General features: G+C 42.5%; 2 protein-coding genes across 12 annotated transcripts in view; both read right to left on the reverse strand.

The window, feature by feature from the left end:
• Window positions 1-4061: 4061 nt before the first annotated feature.
• LOC147427483 (uncharacterized) overlaps window positions 4062-23534 on the reverse strand; it is a 54127-nt gene continuing 34654 nt past the window's right edge. For 3 of the 11 annotated variants that reach the window (XR_015186071.1, XM_086497652.1, XM_086497651.1), the window contains 2 exons: window positions 4460-4539; window positions 4062-4332 (listed from right to left, as the gene is read on the reverse strand). Coding sequence is in view for 3 of the 11 variants with exons in the window: in XM_086497652.1 (XP_086353778.1) it covers window positions 4130-4332; window positions 4460-4539 (283 nt within the window). In the remaining 8 variants the exon portion in view is untranslated. Of the gene's footprint in view, window positions 4333-4459; window positions 4540-5871; window positions 7538-7630; window positions 7772-7863; window positions 8759-11876; window positions 15432-22957; window positions 23526-23534 lie in introns of those variants that run through there. The other 8 variants (XR_015186074.1, XR_015186072.1, XM_086497653.1 and 5 more) reach the window with 5 other exon arrangements.
• On the reverse strand, window positions 15448-16944 carry LOC147427484 (uncharacterized). The gene is made up of 2 exons (XM_086497655.1): window positions 16746-16944; window positions 15448-16645 (listed from the first exon to the last, which is right to left on the reverse strand). Exons 1-2 carry the CDS (start codon window positions 16746-16748, stop codon window positions 16217-16219), a joined length of 432 nt encoding a protein of 143 aa, XP_086353781.1. The 5' UTR covers window positions 16749-16944; the 3' UTR covers window positions 15448-16216.

Consider the following 23534-nt stretch of genomic DNA (forward strand, 5'->3'; position numbering starts at 1 on the left):
CCCAACGGGTTGCCCAAGCAACAACGGTATGTCGCGCCACAACACGAGGAGGCGGACCCTGATGGTTTGGAATTGCAGTGTTCGCGTTGTGGCAAGACAAAATGTTGTCGCGTTAAAACGCGATAAGTAAGGTCCCTGTTAGTTTGACCACAAGTATCGCGCTGTGGCACGACAAAAAGGCATTGTGCCACAACACGATACGGGGCGTTCCTGAGCACTCTGGATTGGTCGTATCACGTTATGATGCGACAACAAGCTGTCGCACCAAAACGCGATAGCGGTGCTTTTGTAGAGTGGCGGCACCAGTTTCGCGTTGTGGCGCGACCGTTCCACGTCGGCTGACACGTGGCGTAATCATCATGATGACTGCATGATGCACGGGTGGCGTGAAAAAAAGGCATCGCGTCACAACACGATACGGGGCATTCTTGAGTACTCTGGATTGGCCGTATCGCGTTATGACGCGACATCAAGCTGTCGCACCAAAACGCAAAAGCGGTGCTTTTGTAGAGTGGCAGCACCAGTTTAGCGTTGTGGGGTGACCGTTCCACGGAGGCTGACACATGGCATAATCATCACGGTGACTGCATGATGCACGGCGGCCCCATGATGCACGTCAATCAATGTCATCAATGTCCTCAGGAGTCCTATAAATATGACTTGCTCCCCCATTTGCCCTTTGTTTGGATGTTGTGCTCTCTCGTCTATCTTCGCTTTTGAATTTCTGTTATGGACCCCTTCAATGTTGAAGTAGAGGAGGAAGTGCCTTGGTCTCAGGATGCCCCCCAAGACAAACTATCTCATTTTCTATACCGCATTGGGCTTCAGCAGCGCGAGACAGAGATCAGGCCGATGTTCAATCCAGATTTTTCTTTGCATGAGTGGATTGTCTCCGCGCAACATTACCTATCAGGTTTTGAGCAGACCTACCAGCAGCAAACGTCCGGTGGCACTGTCGAGATACAAGGAGTTTGTTTTGTTCACATGAAGGATATCAATTTGGACTCCTCCAAGAAAGACATATTTTCTAGGAGTTGCCTTAAGCTGCCAGTGCACTTGCAGATAACAGACTACAAGTGTACACTTCATAACCGCAAGTGTCGAGTGGCTGAATATTATGCAGGTTTTATTTTCTATTTGCATTTAATTTTGGATGAGCATGTTGATGCTGAAGAGGCCTTGCTAGAGGATCAGACTGGGGAGGGTCAAGAGCCCAAGTCTCGGGGAAGCCTTGCCTTGCAGGTTTCAGAGGGAGTCAAGCTTCAGAAGGGTGCTTTGCCTACTAGTGTTATACCTACCATACCTATTGGTGATTTGCAGTATGTCATGCTTAACGACATTATGGAGCTTTTTGACCTTCTAGAGGACTATTGCCTTGCCATTGTGTCACACAATCTTGAAGAGGATGATGTTGTCATTGACCCTAAGCACGACAAGTATTCTGTTATAGATGCCCATGTAAATGACGATGAGTTCATTGACGCCGCAAGTACACTTGTGATGATTTACAATGATGTTGCTAGGTATGAGCGCACGCTTCCAATAGAAAAGGAGTTCATGGAAGTGCAAAAAAAACTAGGGATTGAAGAAATGGGTAAGGCAAGCACTTCTTCATCATCTTTGGCCTCAACCTCCAATGCGCCCACTGGAGGTCAGGGCGGCATCAACCTATGGAAAGAGGACTTACGTAAGGAAGATGAAAACGAGAAGGTAATGTTTTTTTTTTTTGCCTTACCTTTTTGGTTTCTACTTATCTCATTTCATAACTTTTGTTTGTTGCAGTTGGTGGTCTATGATGATACCTTCATTTCTCGCCCTCGTGCATGAGGCATGGGAGATTTAGGGAAGAATTCCTCTCTCGGCCAATACTTAAAGAATCTTAAGTATCCGATTTTTTTTGGTTTTCCATTCGTCCTTCTCCAATGACAACGCGGAGCTGCCCTTGATGACGTTGAAGACACTTTCAAGATATTTGAGAGGGGCCGACATTAGGTGGAACACAGATAAAATAATGCTTTTAGAAAAAAAAGGCCGCATTGTATATGTTTGGCCAAGGGCCAGGAATGTATGGTTTGCGTAGTCGCTATTTTTTGACCCAAGCAGCATATGGTTTGGCATGCGGAATCACTGACCTTGTGCAATTACTAGAGTATGACAAGCATGCTATGTTTCGCAATAAACAACCAATTGTGCATCTGCCTACTGAAGAAATGTCCCTTGTGGCTGTGGAGGTGGAGACAAATGTACTGTCAACAAACGAGCCTGCAGGACTAGGTTGCAAAAGACCAAGGCAAGAAGAAGACGATAACACACAACAAACAAAAAGGCCAGAATATTTTGTAACTTTTCCTGACGAAGATGAAGAATAGAGAAGCTCCAATGTATATTGTCGATGCCAAAAAATAGTACATTTTCTATCAAAACAATGAGTACATTATGTTTCTCACTTTTGTGACTGGTTGTCTTCTCTTGGCACAAAAAATTATATTGTGTTACAATGCTCTATCTTTAGGAAGTCTCAAAAAACTTGGGTCAGAGTTGTCCAAGTTTTTCCAATGCGTTCTTTTTGAAGTCGCCACTCTGCATGTCGCGATGCCGCAGAAGATGCCTCCCATATTTCCTTCTTCCATCGTTTGCTTGCTAATCTCATTGCTTGGCCAATCTGACTGTTTTTTACACATTCCTTTCGGTGTATTCTATGCATAATTTTTTGATAATTCCATTGATGTAGTTCCTCCAAACTGTTGGCTTTGTTTGCACCACCTCTGTGACGAGTGTGGCTGTAATAGCTAGTACGGGCTTGGTAGTGAGTTTTCTCCATACCTTGTGTAGACCATATAGCCAAGCTACCATACTGCCTAGCAAACCAAGGCATGTGGTTGCATATGATATGCTGCAAAAAAGACCAGCCTATTGTTTATAGTAAATAAATAATCACAATTTTATCAAATAAAGTAATATACCATGTAATGAGTTATGTGTTGATTTGTTCATGCAGCTATGAAAGACCTATGGAAGGTCTCCAGAGCGTCTTGAAACAATGTATAGTTAGTATCTCTCCAAGTATTGAGCTCACAAAACTTGAATATGGAATCCAAACTTTTCCACATGTTCGCTTTGCGAGTCCTTGCTACACCATTGTTTGTGTGGTCAACCAATGCATTGTGCAGGTTTCTCCACCGGTTGTATCTCAATGTCAACCTTTCCTGAGCACTTTGACTTTTGCATTGTCTGCCACTTGTTGGCATCGACAAGAAGAGACGGGCTTTCACACCGCCAATAGACAACTTCTTTGCCACATCTTGACCATTCTTAGACCTCTTCTCGTCCTGCTCTATTTTCACATGTCCTCCATGCAAGCCCATATCTGAGAAAACTGTTTCCAATGATAATATAGCCCTTTGTTTTGTTGATGTTGGCCGAGTGGTCCAAGCAAAACAAATGTACAAAAACTTAAGTTTCTCAATGATTCTGCAGAGTGCATGCATCATGCAAATATGTACTCTGGATAGTGGAATATCCAACAGTGGGCGGAAGTTAAGGTCCTGCAAGTGCCTGTCCGGTGCTCTCCTCCAATTTCTTTTGTCAAGACCAATGACTCCTCCCATGCAATACAAACAAGGGCTTTTACTTGTTGCTCCTTTTGAGATATTGTACATACACTTTAGGGTTTTGAGATCTCCAACCATATGCCATTCTACTGTGTATGAACCCATGCCTAATACATCGAGTGTCTTTCCATTTCTCTGTTCGCTTATGACTTCAAGAATACTTGTTTGATGGAAAACCCAGTTAAGAATATCAAAATTCTCTGCAGGCACCTGAATTGGGAAAACCAAACCAATCAAATGAAACATGTCTAACCATTTATTAAAGCAAAAACTTGTTGATATCAAGCCTTGAATGTGGCTAATAAGAAAATATTATTTTCGGATTGCACGCTAATGTTTCTAGGGTCGTCTAAAGCAATGCTTTCATCTAATGCTCTATTCATAAGTGTTATTGTGACACTCTCAACCTTTGTCTCTTTCACTAGCTCGCACTCATCCAGTTTAAGCACAAACTTCAAAACTCCATTGCATTCCTCTTGAGAAACCTTGAACAATTGAAATATATGTCTGCAAATCTACTAAATCATAAAATATATTATTGTATTTGTCATAGACCACATCCTATGCTGATGGCAATCTGTACATTGCTTCAATGTGAAAAGGAGTGCCCAATGTTCGAAGCACTTCCTGGTTGACCTCCAGTCTTGTCTTTCGAATGGAAAAAGGATTTGGCAGCAACGTGTACTTGAGATTGAACTTCTTACTTTGTTGTTGCATAGTTCTGTAAAAGAAAATTAAGTAAATGGACTATTTCCAAGTTTTCAAATGCTACATATATCCAATATACCTAAAAATTACAGACATTTGATTTGACAGGTGAAGAAAATTGATTCAAACACCATACATACCTAAAAATTGCAGAATAACCTTTGTTGGATATTCCGACTTCATCCAGAATTGACTGAACATCACGTGTTTGGAGTTGACTCTGTTTCAAAAGAGTGTCAAGTTGCTTAGCAACAATCTTGCAGTAGCGCTTATCGTCCAAAAGTTCGGCGACGTCTTTGCGTTTTAGTATAAGACCATAAGGAATTGAAGAAGTTGGTGTGTTGCTGTCAATATTTGATTGAGGATGTAGCAATGATTTAAGCATAAATATGAAAAGTAAGCTATAAAACTACAAATGTAAAGATGAATTAAACCTACTTGAATGATAATCTTACTTGATTGCTTTAACCCTCTTCTTCAAACCCCCAGAGCCAACCTTCAGTTGTTCAATGTCTCGTAAGCGTCATTCTCTTAACCAAGGACCCAAGACAGTATTTTTTTCTCTCAGATCCTGCGTGAGCTGCGTGATGCTTTCGTCCTTGCCTTTCAGTTGCTGAGCGCACTTTGTCATAGTTTGCTTCAAGAAAAAGTTTTCTTTGTGTGCAAGGTCTCTCTCAAGCTCAAGAATATTGCTTCTGGCCGCCAAATGCTTGGTGTAGCCATATAAACCAGAATAACCGTCTCCTACGTAGTTCAGGAATGACGTTATGTTTCTGAACGGTGGAGTTGAGTTGGTGATAGGATGCTCAGGATACATCCTGCCATCCACCCAAAGATCGACGCTTTTTTTACCTTGAAATCTGAAGTTCTCTTTTGAAGCTTCGGAAAGGATGCCTCGCTTATTCTTCTTATGGACGGGCTCGTATTCTCTGGACAGTTCGATATACATATGATACACATCGTTTTGACTCCTCGTCTGAGTTCTGTGTGAAGATGATAATGACATTAAGACGACTTGGTGAATGAGAAAGCTCAAAACAGAGGAGAGCGCAAGAGTGGAGCAAATGGAAGAGAGCTCAAGGGAAAAGACTGCGCGCAGGCGAAAAGCAAGAGAGACGCGAAACTGAGGAGAAGAATAACATTCAATGCACATCGTTGAGCACCAAATCTTCGTTTTGAAAAATCCAAAAGATTGAGATAATCGGCGTTCAATTCGGAGCCGTCGTATGTTATCATTGTCTGAACACTTTTTGAGAGTTTTAATAAACATACCCCCCAAATCTGATATCCGAGTTTTTTTGAAAGTGAATATCAACAATGAAATTAGGGACTTTTTATTATCTCTCTCTAAGCTGACCTGGCATTTCTTACAAGGCCCATTTTTTAGTCCAAACTTTTCCTATATATATATATATATATATATATATATATATATATATATATATATATATATATATATATATATATATATATATATATATATATATAGAGAGAGAGAGAGAGAGAGAGAGAGAGAGAGAGGGAGAGGGAGAGAAATTGAAAGAGGAATAGAGAGAGATAGGGAAAGAGGGAAAGAGAGAGAGAGAGGAATAGAGAGAGATAGGGAAAGAGGGAAAGAGATAGAGAGGGAGAGAGATAGAAAGAGGGAGAGAGAGAGAGAGAGAGAGAGAGAGAGAGAGAAGAATAGAGAGACATAGGGAAAGAGAGAGAGAGGGAAGGAGAAAGAGAATGAGAGAGAGAGGGGGGGGCGGGGGGGGGAAGAGGGAGAGAGAAAGAGGGGAAAGAGGGAGAGAATGAAAGAGAGATAGGGATAGAGAAGAGAGGAAAGAGAGAGAGAGAGAGAGAGGGATAGAGAAGAGAGGAGAGAGGGATAGAGAAAGAGGGAGGAAGAGGAGAGATATAGGAAAAGAGGGAGGGAGAGAAATAGAGATATCCGTGGGGAGAAATAGGGAGACCTCGAAATAGAGATATCCGTCGGCATAAAGAGATAGGTAGAGAGAGGAAGATGAAGAAGTAGGGAGATAAAGAGCAATGGTTGTAGGCGGAGCAACCATTTTGTGGTGTGGATAGTGCGGGTATGCTCCTACTTCTATAGAGTGCTATGAAAAAGACCTTCTTTATTTGACGTTTGACAGACCCTTGGAAATTACTTTCTACTCTCTTCTCCTTAACTTCTCTATCTTTCTCTGTATCTCTCTTTCTATCTCTTTCTTCCTACCAAATAGGCATTAAGTTGGACAGCTTTTAACGATATCGTACCTCAAAATGGAGGCAAAGTCATCCCTTGAACAAGTAGCTACTGTGAAGAGATGTTGCGCAAGAAGCACAATAAAGAAGCTCTTCTTCATATCACTCTACAGAAGCAAGAGCACTCTTGCACTGTGCACAACACAAAATGATGGCTACATTTACAACTATAACTTTTTATCTCTACTCAAAACGATGGCTACATTACGTATATGTACATATATATTTCTTTATACATGTATGTAGGCACTAAGTACGGGAGCATAGCACCCGAAGGTTAGACGCTTCCTCTTGGGTATAGTCGTTATTTAATCCTGGCTTTACGCACTACAACGAAAAAAGGTGCCTTCGATGCAGATTTCGAAGCTTTACGTCGAAAAGTGCGTAAAAATATTTGTCCATGTAAAATCATCGAAATACGCGTCGATATTTGTCTCGAAAGGCATTGTTTTCTACGTGTATTTCGACGTCCCTATCAACATGTATTTCGACAACCATATCAGAAAAAAAATTATTGGGTAGAAGACAGGCAGCCTAGCCTGTGCCCAGTGAAAAGATGGACACAGCCACAACCAGACTGCCTGTCCTCTGTCCAAGATAGCGAGCAGCACCAAAATCAATCGTGCTCCCGCAGAAATTTCGGCAGAGTTCCCTTCGTTTTAACATAAACTTTTCAAAAAAAACCATATGTATACGCCTCCTACATGATATCCATGTAGGATCTCACATGAGATTTAAGACAAATGAAAGAAATGAAACGAACTTTGTGCAAAACCATAACCAAATTAAAACCATAACCATAACGAACTTTGTGCAAAACCATAATGATAACCATAACCATAAACAAAACAATAACCATAACTATGTCTAAACAATAACCATAACCATGTCTATACAAAAAAGAAACACAAAGATGTGTCTGTGTCTCACAAAACATATATAGAAATCCACTGATGACTTCGCATCACAACCTGCACATAAAAGGACAAGTCACAAAATTAGTATTGATATTACTTCACATATATTTAATTAATTAAATCAACTCACACATATTAACGTATCACCTCAATTGATCAGCAAGACTCTAAGGCCTCTCAGTCTACAAGCTCTTCTGCGGCAGCAAGATCATTCAATACTTCATAAATGCCTCTCCGATATCCATCTGTCTCCTCCTGGTGTGTCGAGGCTCGATGCATTGCAAGATTCTGCGTTTATACAAAAACCAAAGTAATTAAAGATATATGATTCATCACGTTTTAAAAAAAATGCCATAGCTATGATTGGATTGGAAACTCACAAACGCATAGCGAAAGGTGTCGAAGCCTCCGCTACCAAGATGAGATGTGCCCATGGCCATCTGTCGTATCTCCGCAGCCTGACGCTACTGTCTAAACTACGTGTCCGCTGTCTGCTCATCCTCCCTGATCTACTACCATGGCTTGTGTGAGATGCCCGAAGGCTTCGACGAGCCGGTCCTGAAAGCCCAATGAGTTGTATCTCGACGATGTTTCACGGTGTCCCGTGTAACACCCTTGATCCACCTCCTCGGAAGCTCCTCTGAACCCAGAGTAGTTTGATACTCTCTCATGATAGTCTCCACTATATAATTGACTTTGCTGCGATCCTGATCAGGCCAAGGCGTCATAATGCTGGTTGCAAACTGCAGCTCCGAGAGCTGACGAACCCGCTGTCTCATCTCAGTCCCGACTCTATCCATGTCAACAAAGCCATCTGCCCATACAGTATAGACCTTGGAGGCACTAGGATTGTGTGCCCCCCAAGGTGTCCGAGGTGTGCTAAGAGGTGTGTCGAGAGGTGTACCTGGGTAGGACGGGGGTCGTGAGCAAAGAGAGATAGAAGCATCTGTGGACCCTCCTCCAGAGCAACCACCACCTCCACCTAATGGTCGCTGAGATCGGCGAGTGCACCTGTGCTGCGGAGATGATAACGTACTCGCCTCTGCCGTGCCCCTAGGTGTCGAAGCAGTTGTGATGGGAGATCTCGCGGCGTCCCCCTCCCATAGGCATCGGACCCTCGGGTATGAAGCCCGGAGACGTGGTACCCGTGCCTCTGGCTACCCAATACTAAGACGCATCTACCATCTGACTGGGCGTCATCCATGTGATGAAGCCCATAAATGCATTCTCACTCATAGAAGCGAGATTTAGATACTGGTCTACCATACTAAAGTCCTGCACAAAGAAAGTAAAAGAAAGCGTCAGAACACCTTTGTTTAAATTAAGAAAGAGTTTAATTTTAAATCAACATCTTCACACAAACACTTACAAGCCTCGACTAGTGAGGCATCATCGATAAGATCTTGCACCATATCATCATCTATCTCTAATTGCAGACATAACTATGTCCCAACTCGTTCTCGCAGATTGTTTTCATCCATTGCATCTTCATCTACAAGTGTCATATCTGCCTTGTCTGCGTCATCCCTCGTATATCTGTCAGCTTCCTCTGCCATACCTTCGTCCATCTCATCTAATGTCACAGTAGTATCTGCGTTGTCTGGTTGACTTTCCTCCAGGAGCTCTTGCCTTCAAATACTTGTTTATTTCTTGGAGCAACCTGAACCACAAACCACCATTGTCGCTCTCGAGGGTCCGGTACAAAGACCACTTGCTCGCAATGTTTGAGGAGAGAAAACGTGTCGCTCGCATATGTCCAAACCTTTGTAGAATCTATCTGCACAAGCTTGTTTCCATCTGTGCGTACCATTGCATTGCGACCAGAAGTAATCACCTTGAACCACTTCACATCCAACAAAAACATCTCAAACCATCTGAAGCTGACTTTCAAGATATCTGACACCAGACCACAATAATCCAGGTTGCTAGTGCTCTCATTCATATCTCTGGCACTGGCCCTACTCTTTTGCATGAAACTAACCATTACCCCACTGTCAAACGTGTTTCTTTTACTATCAATTTTTTGTGTTCTGAAATGCTTTCCATGCGACCACAGTGCCATGTATGTATGATACCTCCAATCACATCCAATAGCCAGCTCTTTCTCTTCTGGAGATATGGGTTCTCCAATCTGTTGAGTTGCTCTCATTGTCTTGTCGAACCATGCCATTGTAGGGAATTCATGTACAGGAGCGAGACAGTCTGGCAAGGGTAAGCCTCTAGTCGTTCGGCTTTGCCTGAAATCATGTCGCTCCATATTGCGTCTCTCTTTCTCTTCTTCGTACCTTTCAAGCCATTTTTACATCGGCTCTGAATTTAGTATACAGAACTTCATGATCTTTTCTCACATGGCGTCGTTCATTTTATTCGGCACCCCTTGCCCCTGCGGCTCCTCTCTCACCAATCTTGCATCCTCCTCATCGCTCCATAGTCGAGGCACTTCTGGGTCAGAAATGGATAGAAATTTGGTCGTCAAGACAAGAGACTCTTGCACCAGCCATCCTTCTGCCATGCTCTCCTTTGGACACGCTTTTTGGCAAACAAAACCCTTAAGTGTTTTCATGAACCGCTCTAGAAAGAACATCCAACGATTGTGGACTGTACCTACCACTGCAACCTCATCTACTACATGGACGAGCAAGTGCATTTGGATAGTTAGGCATCTCATAGGTAGATACTTCTCAATCATACAAACTACCTCAATGGAGTTAGCCCTTGCGACTGCAATGGATTCCTCTCGTATCTCCTTGAAAGAGATCCACCACACTAGCTCTAAAATCTTGTATATGCAGGACCGCACTTCCTCCGTTAAACACCCCTTGATTGAAATTGGAAGAATAAATTGCAAGAACTTATGCTAGTTGTGCGATTTCAGTCCTCACAGTTGATCGTCACGGGTGAATGCTGTCTTGAGACATCACATGCATCCTATTGGCGTCTTGAACTCTAAAATCACCCTTTTGACTTGTCATTCCTCGCTTTTTAGCAATACCCATGGGGCTCTTGGAAGCTTTGTTTGGCCCACTGCTTTGGTAAAAGACCACAGCTCTGGCATCTTTCCAACTGTCTGCAAATCATCTCGTGAAGCTCGATTGTCTTTCATTCCCATGATTGTCTTCCAGAGGAGCTCTCCCACATTCTTGAATACATGCATTGGATCCAGGAAATGGTTAATTAGTAGATCACCCCAGTACGGCAACGTATGGAGAATGGACAAACGTTTCATTCCTGGAATAGGTTGCCCCCATGTTGCTCCCATCGGCGACGCTTGCATAAGACGACATTCGACGCGACCAAGCTGACCTTCGGGCAAGTGATGGCCATCTAGAAGATAACAATGGTGGCCTTGATAAATTGTATTTCGAAGCGAGGCAGAATAGCGCACATCCAAAGACAACCCACAAATTGAACATGCATTGTATCCCGAAGTTGTAAGCCCTGCATATATTAAAGCATGATTCAGTACTACACAAAGTGCTTGCGAATAGCGAGAATTTTGTAAATCAAGAACCATTACTAGAAGCTTCACCGTATCCTGGCCAATCATGCATAGTCCACATAAGAAGTCCATGGATCCTTGCATGATGTTGTCCTACTGGTTCAACCGCATCTGCTCTATCGATCCCATGCCATAACTCCTGGAGCTCGTCAACTAGTGGTGCTAGATAAACATCCATGTTTTTTGCCTTGAACTTACCAGGTACAATTAAGCCTAATATCAAATGACCATTCTTGATGGCAAGCCACGGCGGGAGGTTATAATTTACAAGGCACACAGTCCAAGTGCTCCATGAAGAGCTTCTCAATCCAAATGGATTGACTCCATCCATTGCCATGCCCAAACGCAAATTGTGTGCTTCACTCTTAAAATGTGGCCAGGTATCTTCAATGTTCCTCCAAGCCTTCGAATCAGCGGGCACCCTAAATGTTGCCTCAGTGGATCTATTCGTAGAATGCCATTGCATCAACTTTGCAATGGAAGCACAACAAAACGTGCTTCTTATCTCTCTCTCTCTCTCTCTCTCTCTCTCTCTCTCTCTCTCTCTCTCTATATATATATATATATATATATATATATATATATATATATATATATATATATATATCACTCTCTATTTCTCTCTCTACGTATCCTATCTCTCTTTCTCTCTCTCTATCTCGCTCTCGGTATCTCTCTTTCTCTTTCTCTCTCACTCTCTCTCCATTTTCCCATCTCTCTCTATTTCCCCCCTCCTCTCTCTCTCTCTCTCTCTCTCTCTCTCTCTCTCTCTCTCTCTCTCTCTCTCTTTTCCTACACACACACACACGATGTAGCTTCTATGTGTGTGTGTGTGTGTGTGTGTGAGAGAGAGAGAGAGGGGGGGGGGGGGGGGGGGGGGGGGGGGGGGGGAGAGATCAACAATACCTGCACTGCAGGTTTCCAAGGGTAGATCTATGCGCGTGCTCATAGGCGAAAATGACTGCCTGCGTGCCAATTTGTTTTTTTTCCCCAAATTTTTGCCATCGATATACGCATCAAAATATGCGTGGAAATACGTGTGGAAATACGCGTAGAATCAATTACCTTTCGACAGGCATTGCCACACGCATTTCCACGCCTCTATCGACACGTATATCGACGAGCATCATGCCCGTCAAAAGGCGCGTGGAATGGTACGGTGTGTCGAAAGCTGGGTATTATGTTGTAGTGGAGGTCATTGATCCACTCATGCATGGATTATTGCAATGTACCTTTGGTTTTACCATGTTTGAAACTGTGATGATATCTAAAGAGGTGCAGTTGAACTTTGGCACTACTACCCTCTACTTAGGTCTACTAGTATGTATATGTATCTATGTGTTTGTCTGCTAATATACTTGTGTATGTATTTATAGATGAGTGACTAGGGTGGAAAGCTTAATCTTATATTGCTCTTTGTAATGTAGATGTCAGGCGAGAGACCAACCGGTGGGGAGCAGCCAGCTGGCTCTTCTTTTGGTTGTTTCACATCCAAGTGGGCTCCCACCCGGGGTGGACACCGCCTCCAGTGGACCCAAGTCTTGAGTCGGTGAGAATAAGCAAAGAAATAAAGAATGTTTTTGGCTAGTTAACCCTAAACCATGAGTTTCATATATTTATTTTTTTTATTTGCAGGCATGGCCATCCTACACCTACCCTTCTAAGGTTCCTCCACCGATCGTAGATCCAGACCTACAACGGGCTCTCTTTATGAGACCAGTACCTCCGAGTGACAAAGAATTTGTTTGGTTGCTACACTCCGCAGCAGCTTGCAACCTACAGTATTTCTTCGTAGACTACACCATGGGGGAATCAAGGAGGGACTCCTTACCTACAGAGCCTTGCACCAACAGCACCTCAGTCTACAGTCCCTTCTTATCGTCCTACTCCCATTCCATTGCAAGGTCCTACTCCCCTTGCATCATAGGTTCCCACTCCCATGGCATCACAGGGTCCTACGCCACTCCATTCCACTCCTGCTTCTCCAGAACACCATCGACTAACTTCCACTGTAAGAAAAGTTGTCTACAAACGCTACTTTTTTTGCAACAATGTTATCGGTTATAGACAACTCCTCTTATAGTGGAAGTTCGTCGACGGTGTCCTGGCAAAGCAGGAGTGGAATGGAGCATTAGGAAATTTCGGAGGTCATTTGGAGGGCCTTCTAAGAATTTGCACTCTCTCTCTAGAAAAAATGGCAAATAAAAGAGCCGGGTCTTTCATAGTAAAAGTTCAAAAAGTGTACTTTAAGTAGATTCCTTACTCTTCTGAACATTCGTTCGTAGTGATTGAGGGATAATCCTCTTTTCAGTTGCATTGAATGAACCTCGTCAATATGGAGGGAATGAGGCTAACATGGAGGGACGAAGGCACAGCCGCTATTCACTTTCCATTAAACCTGCACATTTGGCTAATGGCGCACTCCTCAAATGGCACAAATGTTACCCAGAAACGAGCCAAATATCACCTTCACATTGATTTGGACAATGAGTACCAACCATTGATTAAGCGCAGTAAAACAAACACACATATACCTCCCGCTTCCATAGACACGCTCAGAGCTCAGGGAGCTAAACACATAGATATCTGGATGAGAGGCTCTCTCTACGCTAAGAATCCAATGACTAATGCGTCTCCACCGTTTGTCAATCCTACAAGCTTATTGACCTTTGCTGGTGATGGAGAAAAGGGCCTTCTGGGTTATTGTAAATCTCTTACAAGAGAAGCTGAAACTTACAAGAGCATTCTCCAAGCTCAACAATGTGAGATTGTTTGCCTTTCACATTTACATTCTACAGATCAGGTTACCATTTTGCAACATAAAACAGAGGTACAAGAACTGAAAGGAAAGGTGCGAAGTTGTCAAATGAAGGACACCATCTTGGGTGGTCGTATCCGAAAGAAGAAATTGCGCAATCTTGAAACATTGCAGGTTGCATCAGGAGGTCTCAAGAAAAGAATCCGAGCATTAAGGTGATGCTTCTTGGTTGGCTACATTGTCTTAGTTAAGTAATCTTTTTGTTTTTTCTTGTTGTGCATTGTTTTCATGTGCCTAAATAGTGTTAGTGAAGCAAATTTTCTGTTATTTACTTATGCATTGTCTTCATGTAGAGATTCAATCTATCCTGACAAGGAAAACATTGAACCCAAAGCCAATATAGGAAAGATATTGAAGCCACTTATAAGTAGAAGCCTGGCAGCAGATATAGTACATGACAAGAAGTTTAAGGTCCTACAACAAAATGTAGTGGACCGCTTTATTTCAGAGAACTCAGTGCCTGCAAAAGAGATACAAGGCACACTTGATTCACTTGGTGTAAGCAAAAGAGGATATTCGGCTATCCAAAAGTCTGTCTCATCCATCTTTGTTAGCAAGGGTATAAAATCCAAACTTCTACCATCATCCTCAAGTGTTTGGAAAGAGAGGCTTCAGCTTAACGAGGCACAGGGAGACTATCTTGGACAGCCCTTTCATATTAAAGCAACTTACCGTGGCCATGGAGCAAACATGGCATGTGATGAGTTCAACAATATTTTTATGGACCTGTGGATATTACAGAAGAGAATGGTGGAGTTTTACAACATCACATTTGAAGAGTCACGTGGGGTATTACATTTTGTGTTAAAACTGGATGAGTGTGAGCTTGTTAAAGAGAAAAAGCTAGAGCGTGTTACTATTACTTTAATGAATAGAGCCCTCTCAAAGTGTCCCAGTGATGATCCTTTATATTTTAGTGTTCAATCAAAATCTAACATATGGTGGCTTGGTGCGTTTGAGGTAAGCGAGATTCTCAGGTAAGCTCAAATGTTCACATCTACTTGAGTCTCATTTATTTTGTGTTGCAGGTAAAGAAAGAAGATCATGAGATTCTATATTGGGTGTTCCATCGAACTAATATTCCGGAGGTGATTGATCGATAGACTAACCAGGGAGAGGTACTACGTCTAGATGGAAGGGGAGACTTTCAAGTTCAGTGGCATCTTACAGGTGACCTCAAAACATTAAAGTGCATGTATAATTGTGGAATGGGTGCAATGGCAAAGTCACCGTGTTTGTTCTGCATGGAGCCTGCAAAGGTCATGGACCCAAAGTGGTGGAGAAAAGCTCCAACACGTCACATTGAGGATCCTGCTTTTTGACCGGTTTTGAAAATACCACTTGTGAATGTCCACATTTGTACAATGCATGCCCTTTGTAGAATTGTGGAGAAATTGGTCTACTTATACATCGGGTTTGCTTGGAAGATTAAGAAATCCGCAAAATGACAAGTAGCCCTGCAGTGCTTAGAAATGGTACTGTCGGATATGGGGCTTCATGGTGTCAATGTGAAAATCCAGCGGGATGAAAAGAGATCAACTGCTGAGAAGGATGTCCCATGCAAACCATCCATCGGTGGGGTGAAGGCACGGAGGTTTTTATCTAAGCCCCAAGGTACAAGAGATCCAAAGCTAACAAAACATGGAAAAATATATAACACATCTTATGTTAGCAAGGTAGAGTATCAGAGCTGGAAAAAGCTACATATTGCAGTCAAAGACCACGAACCAACTACTCGTAACGCGAAGGCTGAGGTTTGGCGATCAATAGACATCCTATTTTTGATGTGCGACAAAGATGACTGGTCACAAGGTGATATGAACAAGTTCAAGGAAAATCTCAACCTTCTGAAAAAATCATTCAAGACAGCATGGACAGACACCCAGATTACTCACTACATGGTATTATCATGTATTTCTTTCTCTCTTATGTGCAAATATGTGACTGTAAAACATTCTAACTAATCTGTTTTCATATCCAGCACATCATCTTCAATCATTTACCATATTTTATACAAAAGTATGGGAACCCGGCAATATGGAATACCCAAGGGATGGAAAAGTCTCATTACATGGCGAGAAATGCTTATTTCAGGCACACACGACATGGTGGCTCTCGAATCAAGGCTAACAGTTTGAGAGAACTATTTGAATGGTTCTATCGTAGAATCATTCATGGAATGCAGGCAAAAGAAGTCTTGGAAAATTCAGCAACAGCACAAGCCATCAGACATTTACAACAACAAAAAGTTAAAAGATCAATGGCATACAACAACTCCGAAGCTCGTGAAAGTCAACGAAGGTGGAGAGAGACAATGGTGTATGTGAATCACAAGTGGAGAAAGATACTCTGAGTGGATGACATTGTACAAAATTTATATAATACATGATCTTATACAATTGCTACTTGAAGTGTATCAAGATTTTGAAGGTTCAATTTTGTTTTTTGGCACGTCACCCTTGTAACGAATCATGAGATGTTTGCCATACTCTAAAAGTTCATCTGGGTTTTGTCTACCAAGAGTTAGTGCCATTGCTGTGTAGGTGTAGTAATACGCTGCCCGACCACCTGTATAGCCCGGGCAGTAACCAAAACAATCTCTAGCAAACACTTTGTCCACAAGAATGACTTTATCTGCACTTTTGGGCAGCACCGGTCCACCCAAGAAGCGTGATAGTGTCTTGAATGTGTAAGTTGCTATTGAACCCTCTTGTGACATGGAATTGTGAAAAACTACTATCGGCGACTCGCAAAGCTTTGAAAGGTACTGCGCTAGGGCCGCATCCCTTCCTCGATACTCTCGAGTCCGACGCCGAAGGAAGTCATCCTTGTCAGCAATCCAAGACTGCACATACCATGTCAGAAGTGACACAAACAGACACAGAGAGAGAGAGAGAGGAGAGAGAGAGAGAGAGAGAGAGAGAGAGAGAGAGAGAGAGAGTTACCATGAAGCTCTCATCCTGCAGAAAGAGGTTTTCTTGCCACAGGTCTACAGATGTAGTTGACCCCTGACCTGAATGGTTAAACCAATCCTCCACTTCTTTGTTACTTGTTGATGGTCTTAGGCTTTGTCTTATTGCTTGGAAGGTGGCTTCATCACGTAGTGTCTCCTTGTATTTTTCAGCTTTCTCAAAGCATCTTCGAAGTCATTCCATTGGATTGCTGGATGTTTCCATTGCCTCATCATCACTACTATCCTCTGAAACAAATCCACTCCTCTCCTCTTGGACTCTGGAAATAATAGCCAGGGAGAAATCCTCCCTTAAATAAAAGACACTTTGCACATCATGTAAGAAGATATAGGTCCTGTCTCCAATCCTGAAGTCAGGCACAGCAGGCAACATCATCTGAGCATGCTTCTCAGTGAAGTTACTGACATCCAATGGAAGTTTGATTTCTGTGGTTTTCACAGAGAGCATCTTACTTCTTTGTACTTCAATTGCCTCAACCTCAAGGTCGACTGTGTCTTCAACCTCCTCGACTTCTTGTATATGAGTTGTCTCCTCGCATTCTTCATCTGGTGCTGCATCCTGCTCCTCTAACACCTCATCAGGATTCTGCATGAGGAATCCAAACAGGCTATTCAGGTAAATCATAAAGCCAAAGGCTTCCTGAATGAGTTTGCATTCTTTTTTATGCAAAGGGCAGGCTGAGAGTCAGCAAGAAGGTGGTAATTCCCTATACTTCTTCAGTCCCTGTCCCTTTCCACCACAGTCATTTAAATGCACAAGAGTCATAGTAGGCAGAACAACCCTCCCTACCTGCACCATCACTTCAAACTTATCTCTGTAGGACTGCAAGAAATTACTGTGCTGAGCTAATAGGTCTTCAATGTCAAACTTTGGATTAAACATAGAATGAACTAGATCAAACTTGTCCCCAGCACCACAAGATGTTGCAAAATCAAACAGCCTCTCATCAGTTGCAGCTGGGTCTTCCAGAGAAGACACATCCTCTTTGTCTTTACATTTAGTTGCACAGGGACTACTTTCTAGCACATCTGCATCATCTAAGAAGTCTATATTCCTCTTTCTTGTATTTTTCTTTAGAAGTACTGTACAGGGCACCACAACCTTGTAGGGTGAGGGATCCTCTTGCCCTGGTGACCTCTCTGATTGATCTTCACCAATTGACTTTTCTTCAGATATGTCCTGACAAAAGTCAACAGTTCTTTTGGCAGATACATTAAGCAACTGAGCCTGCAAGGGTTGAAATCCTGGCACAAGCTCTGGATCTGGTTTCAGCCTCTTCTGCCTACTGAACCTTAATCCTATTCATCAGGAAACATGACAACTCTCTCTCTCTCTCTCTCTCTCTCTCTCTCTCTCTCTCTCTCTCTCCAGATAGATATAAATATATATATATATATATCTGTCTCTCACCAAAGCACAAACAAAAACACACATAGTCTCTCTCTCTCTCTCTCTCTCTCTCTCTCTCTCTCTCTCTCTCTCTCTCCCCAAAGAACACTAAAAAAATACACACACACTCTCTCTCTCTCTCTCTCTCTCTCTCTCTCTCTCTCTCTCTCTCTCTCTCTCTCTCTCTCTCAGTGCAGCCGTTTTTTGACCTAGTAGACAGCAGTCCACTCTTTTGATCATAACTTCTTCATCCGAACTCCGATTTGGGTGATCTATAGCCTCGATCGAAGAGCACGAAGTCCTCTACGCATTGATGTAAAGACAAAATTTTTCAGAGTTATGGAAGGCGTTTCTGTAGCAGCATTTCCGAAGTGAACAGGTTCAACAAAATTGATTCTCATCTCCTATTTTACATACAATGTCTTCCGGCACTCGCAAGGGTTCTTCTTCTTCAACAAGGTCCACAACCATTGTGGAAAATGATCCAAAATCTCCTAAGTATGGAGATAGCAACACAACCACCCAACCAACGACATCGGAAACCATGATCATGGCGTACTTGGTATCATTGCAAGAGATCGTAAACAAACAAGGCGAAGACTTACGAGCACTTGCAATGGAGAATGGCACACTAAGGGTACTTGTGGTTGAGAATGAGAATCTCAAGAGGACACTTGAGATGCAAACAACACGTTTGATGCAACTTGAAGAGGAAGTCAAGGAATGTAAACGCTCTCTTGTGGACTTGAATGCTTTGAAGGAGCGGATGAGCAAAGTAGAGCATGACCATGTATTGAAAGAGGAGAAATTTGACACTATGAGCCGGGATGTATGCGACATGAAAAATGTATGCACAAACAAGTCTTGGGCTGATGTATGTGGTAGCAATGTGGTTTCTAATTCCTCACTCATGCAAGCTATGGTTCAAACAAAGAATGTTGAGAATGTGGATGTGGAGGAGTTGAAGGAACGGAAGCGACGTTCCAAGAACATTGTTATTCGTGGAATTCTCGAAGAGAAGTTAGAGACACCTCCTTCTCTTGCCATTGTTATTGAAGATTTCTTCAAAACCCACTTTGGCATGTCCGGAGTTATGGTCTATGGAGCACATAGAGTGGGGAAGCAAGGAGCTCCTCGCTCGGGAGAACGGCCAATTGTATGCACCATGCCGGATGAGACCAAGCGAAAGATTATCCCTGATAATAGTTGGATCTATTTGAGGGATACAAAATGTTTTGTATGTGAAGATCGCACTATTAAGCAACAAAATATGCGTCACAAGGCATATGAGGAAAAGAATAATAAAAACAAGGAGATCTGTCATGAAGAAAATGTGCCCAAGGAGGAGGCAAGTCTCTCAAGCAAATAGGGATGCGTGACCTATGAGACCGAGTTACAATTGAAAATATGCTTTTGGAATTGTAATGGATACCCATGGAATGCGGGGGTTGGCATTGATGAACTAACAAGCAAAGCCGATGTTGTACTTCTTGTTGAAACTTGGGAGCATGATACACAAAGGATTAACGGCTTGGAGGATTACAATGTACATTCATTGATGTGGTCAAAGAATCTCAAGCAACGAAGAGGACAAGGAGGGTTAGCATGTATGGTTAAGAAAGGATTGGAAGATTTTGTATCAATTGTGAAAGATGACAAGTACAAACGTTATGTATGGCTGAAAATTATGACACCAAAAAGAGCACCCATTTTTGTAGCCGGTTGCTACATTCCTCATCATGATTCTCCCTTTTATGCTTGCATGGATAGAGATCAACCATTTTCTGATTTGGAAGAGGACATTGCTTATTTTAAAGGTGAAGGTGATGTTATCGTATTTGGGGATATGAATGCTCGCACAAAAACATTGCAACATGATACTCAACAATTTGATATGCCATACATTTCAAGGGAGTTGGAGGAAGTTCACTTGTATGATCGTACTTCAATGGATGAGAAAGAGCCGGATCACTATGGAAAGTTACTTTTACACATGTGTAATAGCACGGGTATGCTCATTGCCAATGGTGTATCTTTGCGGAGTGGAACCAATGGATTTACATGTAGAAGACATAATGGGGATAGTGTGATTGACTATATGCTACTCTCTGAAGCCATCATGTATCGCATAAAGAGTTTTATGTTTGGTCAATGGACCCCGGAATCTGACCATCGCACCTTATGTATTGACCTTTCATGTGGAGAAGCAACTAAGCATGATAATCTCAACCAAAGGAAAGAGAAGTTATCAGTATGTATGGATTTCAGACGGGCACCAATGTACATTGAAATGGTTGAGCAAAAATTATGGATGACAAAGCTTCAATGTGATGCACCATTGGAAACTAAATGGGAAGCTTTCAAGAAAGCTATTTGTTCTTGTGCGGAAGAATGCTTTGCCATAAAGCATCTCCATGGTATCCACAAAGATAGATCACGCAAAAGGTGGTTTGATAAAGAATGTCAAGATGCTCGAAAGTCCTTGATAAAGCTTGATGCAACTATGGACAAAGACAACTATCAAAGTCATTTGCGTACATACAAGGCATTGATTCAAAAGAAGAGAAGAAGATGGGAAGTAAAGCAACAAGAATTTCAAGTCCAAGAAAAGGCACATGCATGTGGAAGATTTTGGAGAAACTTGAGAGGCAAGTGGGTTAAGAATTTTGGTAACTTGAGTCTAGTGGATATGTACACACATTGTAGGCAATTATATGAGCAAGAAAATACTGAAAAAATGCCATTTTATGGTTCACTCCCATGTATGCCGTCTTTTTTTTACTATTGAGGATGTATGCGGTGGGCTTGAAAAGTTGGCCACTCGCAAAGCGGGAGATCTTCAAGGTATCAAGCCGGAGATGATCAAATGGACGGGAGATTTTACCCATGAGTGGATGTGTGATATGTTCAACCTTGCACTTCAACATGGTATGCCTTATGATTGGAGTACTAATTGGGTTAAGCCTTTGCATAAAGGAGGGGATGTAAAGAATGTAAGCAACTACCGGACTATAATGATTGGGTCTCTTATGGCAAAGTTGTTTGGGTGCATAATGGAAATGAAATTGAGTGATTGGGCTGAAGAGAATGACAAGCGTGCAAAGGGACAAGCGGGTTTTCGTCGATGCCATAGCACCATTGATCATCTTGTCACTCTTCGTGTTCTCATGGAGGAAAGTCGGTTGAAAGGCAAGCGATTGTATTGTTGTTTTGTGGACTTTAAGAAAGCCTTTGATATGATTCCACGTAACAATTTGTGGAGAAGGATGGAAGAACTCCAAGTGCCAAGTGAGTTTATGCTTGCGGTTTCTCGAATCTATGAGAAGGTGATTTGTCAATTGCGCATGGGAAGAGAAATTTCAGAAATTTTTGTAAGCACTATTGGGGTTAAACAAGGATGTCCATTGTCACCAACTCTCTTTGGTCTATGCATCGATCAATTGGAACAAATGGTACTTGACTTTATGCAAGAAGAAGGCATTGAAGAGGTCACTATTTGCAATGCGGTAATCATGCTTTTGTTGTATGCGGATGATGTAGTGCTTCTAGCACACACTTTAGAAGATGCACAAAAGCTTATGGTTGTCCTTGAGAACTTTTGCTTGCATAGTGGGCTGATTGTAAATGAATCCAAAACAAAGGTTATGCTTGTGAAAACCAACCATAAGGAGAAGCCATGCATTGTGTACAACAACGAGACACTTGAAGTTGTTGAGAGCTTTAAGTACCTTGGCCTTGAGGTTCCATCCAATCACAAGTGGCATGAATGTGCTATGCGTCGTTTGGAAGCGGGAAAGAGAGCATATTATGCATTTGAGAACATGTGTAATGCGGGAAACATCAAGTGTTGGGTTCTCAAGAAGTATCTTTTTGATGCATTGGTGACACCGGTTTTTCTTTATGGAGTTGAAGTGTGGGGTGGGAGCATCTCAAAGTCTACTTGGAAAGAGTTTGAGAATGTCCAAAAGCGTTTTCTTACAAACTTTCTCCAAGTTAAGACACAAACACCATATATGCTCTTACTTCTTGAGTCGGGATCTCTTCCAATCGAGGTTATGGGCATGGAAAGGGTTGTGGAGTACATGATAAAGATGCGTCAAAACCCCTCACATCGACTTCCTACAATTGCATGGGAAGCAAGCAAAAAAGTTCAAAAGACGCATAAAAGCAAAATCTTGAGCACGGGATGGATGCAAGACATAAAGAAGTGGTTTGGGAGATGGGATGCATTACACTTGCTACATGATGCTTCAATTGACTCTCAAGTGAATGAAGCTTTTCTACAACGCCAATGTATTACGGCTTGGGAGAAATCCGGTGGGTCACGCTTCATACATTACACCACCTATATTGCCCCCAACTACAAAACCATGTTCTTCGCTGAGAGAGGAAACCGTACTCACACTTACATGCTTGAGCCTATTCCCTTGTCTGCGATACGCACTATCGCAGCAATTCGGCTTAGCTCCCATTTCCTTCGATGCGAGATAGGGCGTTGGGGCAATGGAGAAGAGTCAAATCGATTGTGCACATTATGCTCACTGCAAGTTCGAGAGTCTGCGTACCACACACTACTAGAGTGCTCAGCTTTTGATCACATCCGAACTTGCTTCTCTCACATTTTTAGCCATAACTTAGACCTACACACTTTCCTCTCCCAGCCAAAGTGTGGGCTCTCCATTGCGACTCTCATCACTACAATTTTGGAGCATCGAGAGTCACTCATCAGCCATACACATACTACATCACATGTAACTTTGGTCCCATAGGTCATATTTGACCTCCGAGGACGATAATAAAATCTATCTATCTATCTCTCTCTCTCTCTCTCTCTCTCTCTCTCTCTCTCTCTCTCTCTCTCTAGCAAGGACGAAAACGTGCTTTTTGCAACTCTCTACGCACGCCTTAAGTGCAATTGAGGGAAAGACGCGTAAAGATGTAAACGTGCCTTTTGAGAGAGTCATAACTATACTATAGGCGCGCGGAGAGAGCTAGAGCCAGTGTTTGGTTGGCTCTGCACGCCATTAGTAACGGGGACAGAGAGGGGAGGGAGAGAGAGAATGTGTATATCTCTGTGTGTGTGTCTGTGTGTATGTGTGTGTGTGTGTCTCTGTCTATGGAAGTATGTATTGAGGTGTGTGTGTTGAACAACAATCTGGGTTTTTCTTTGTTTAGACACACACACACACACACACACACACACACACACACACACACAATTTGTACCAACTATTGGAAATACAGAGAGAAAGAGTGAGAGATCACCTTTTGTTGGTGGGGTTTGCAGGAACTCCAAGGGAGGTGTCTCCTCCATTGCTTTTTGTGTGTCAAACTGACTCTGTCTCTTTCTCCCTCTCTCTCTCTCTGAGAGTA

Source organism: Adiantum capillus-veneris, chromosome 23 (assembly GCF_014529385.1).
Source record: "Adiantum capillus-veneris isolate H3 chromosome 23, ASM1452938v2, whole genome shotgun sequence".
In the NCBI taxonomy this organism is placed as follows: Eukaryota; Viridiplantae; Streptophyta; class Polypodiopsida; order Polypodiales; family Pteridaceae; genus Adiantum; species Adiantum capillus-veneris.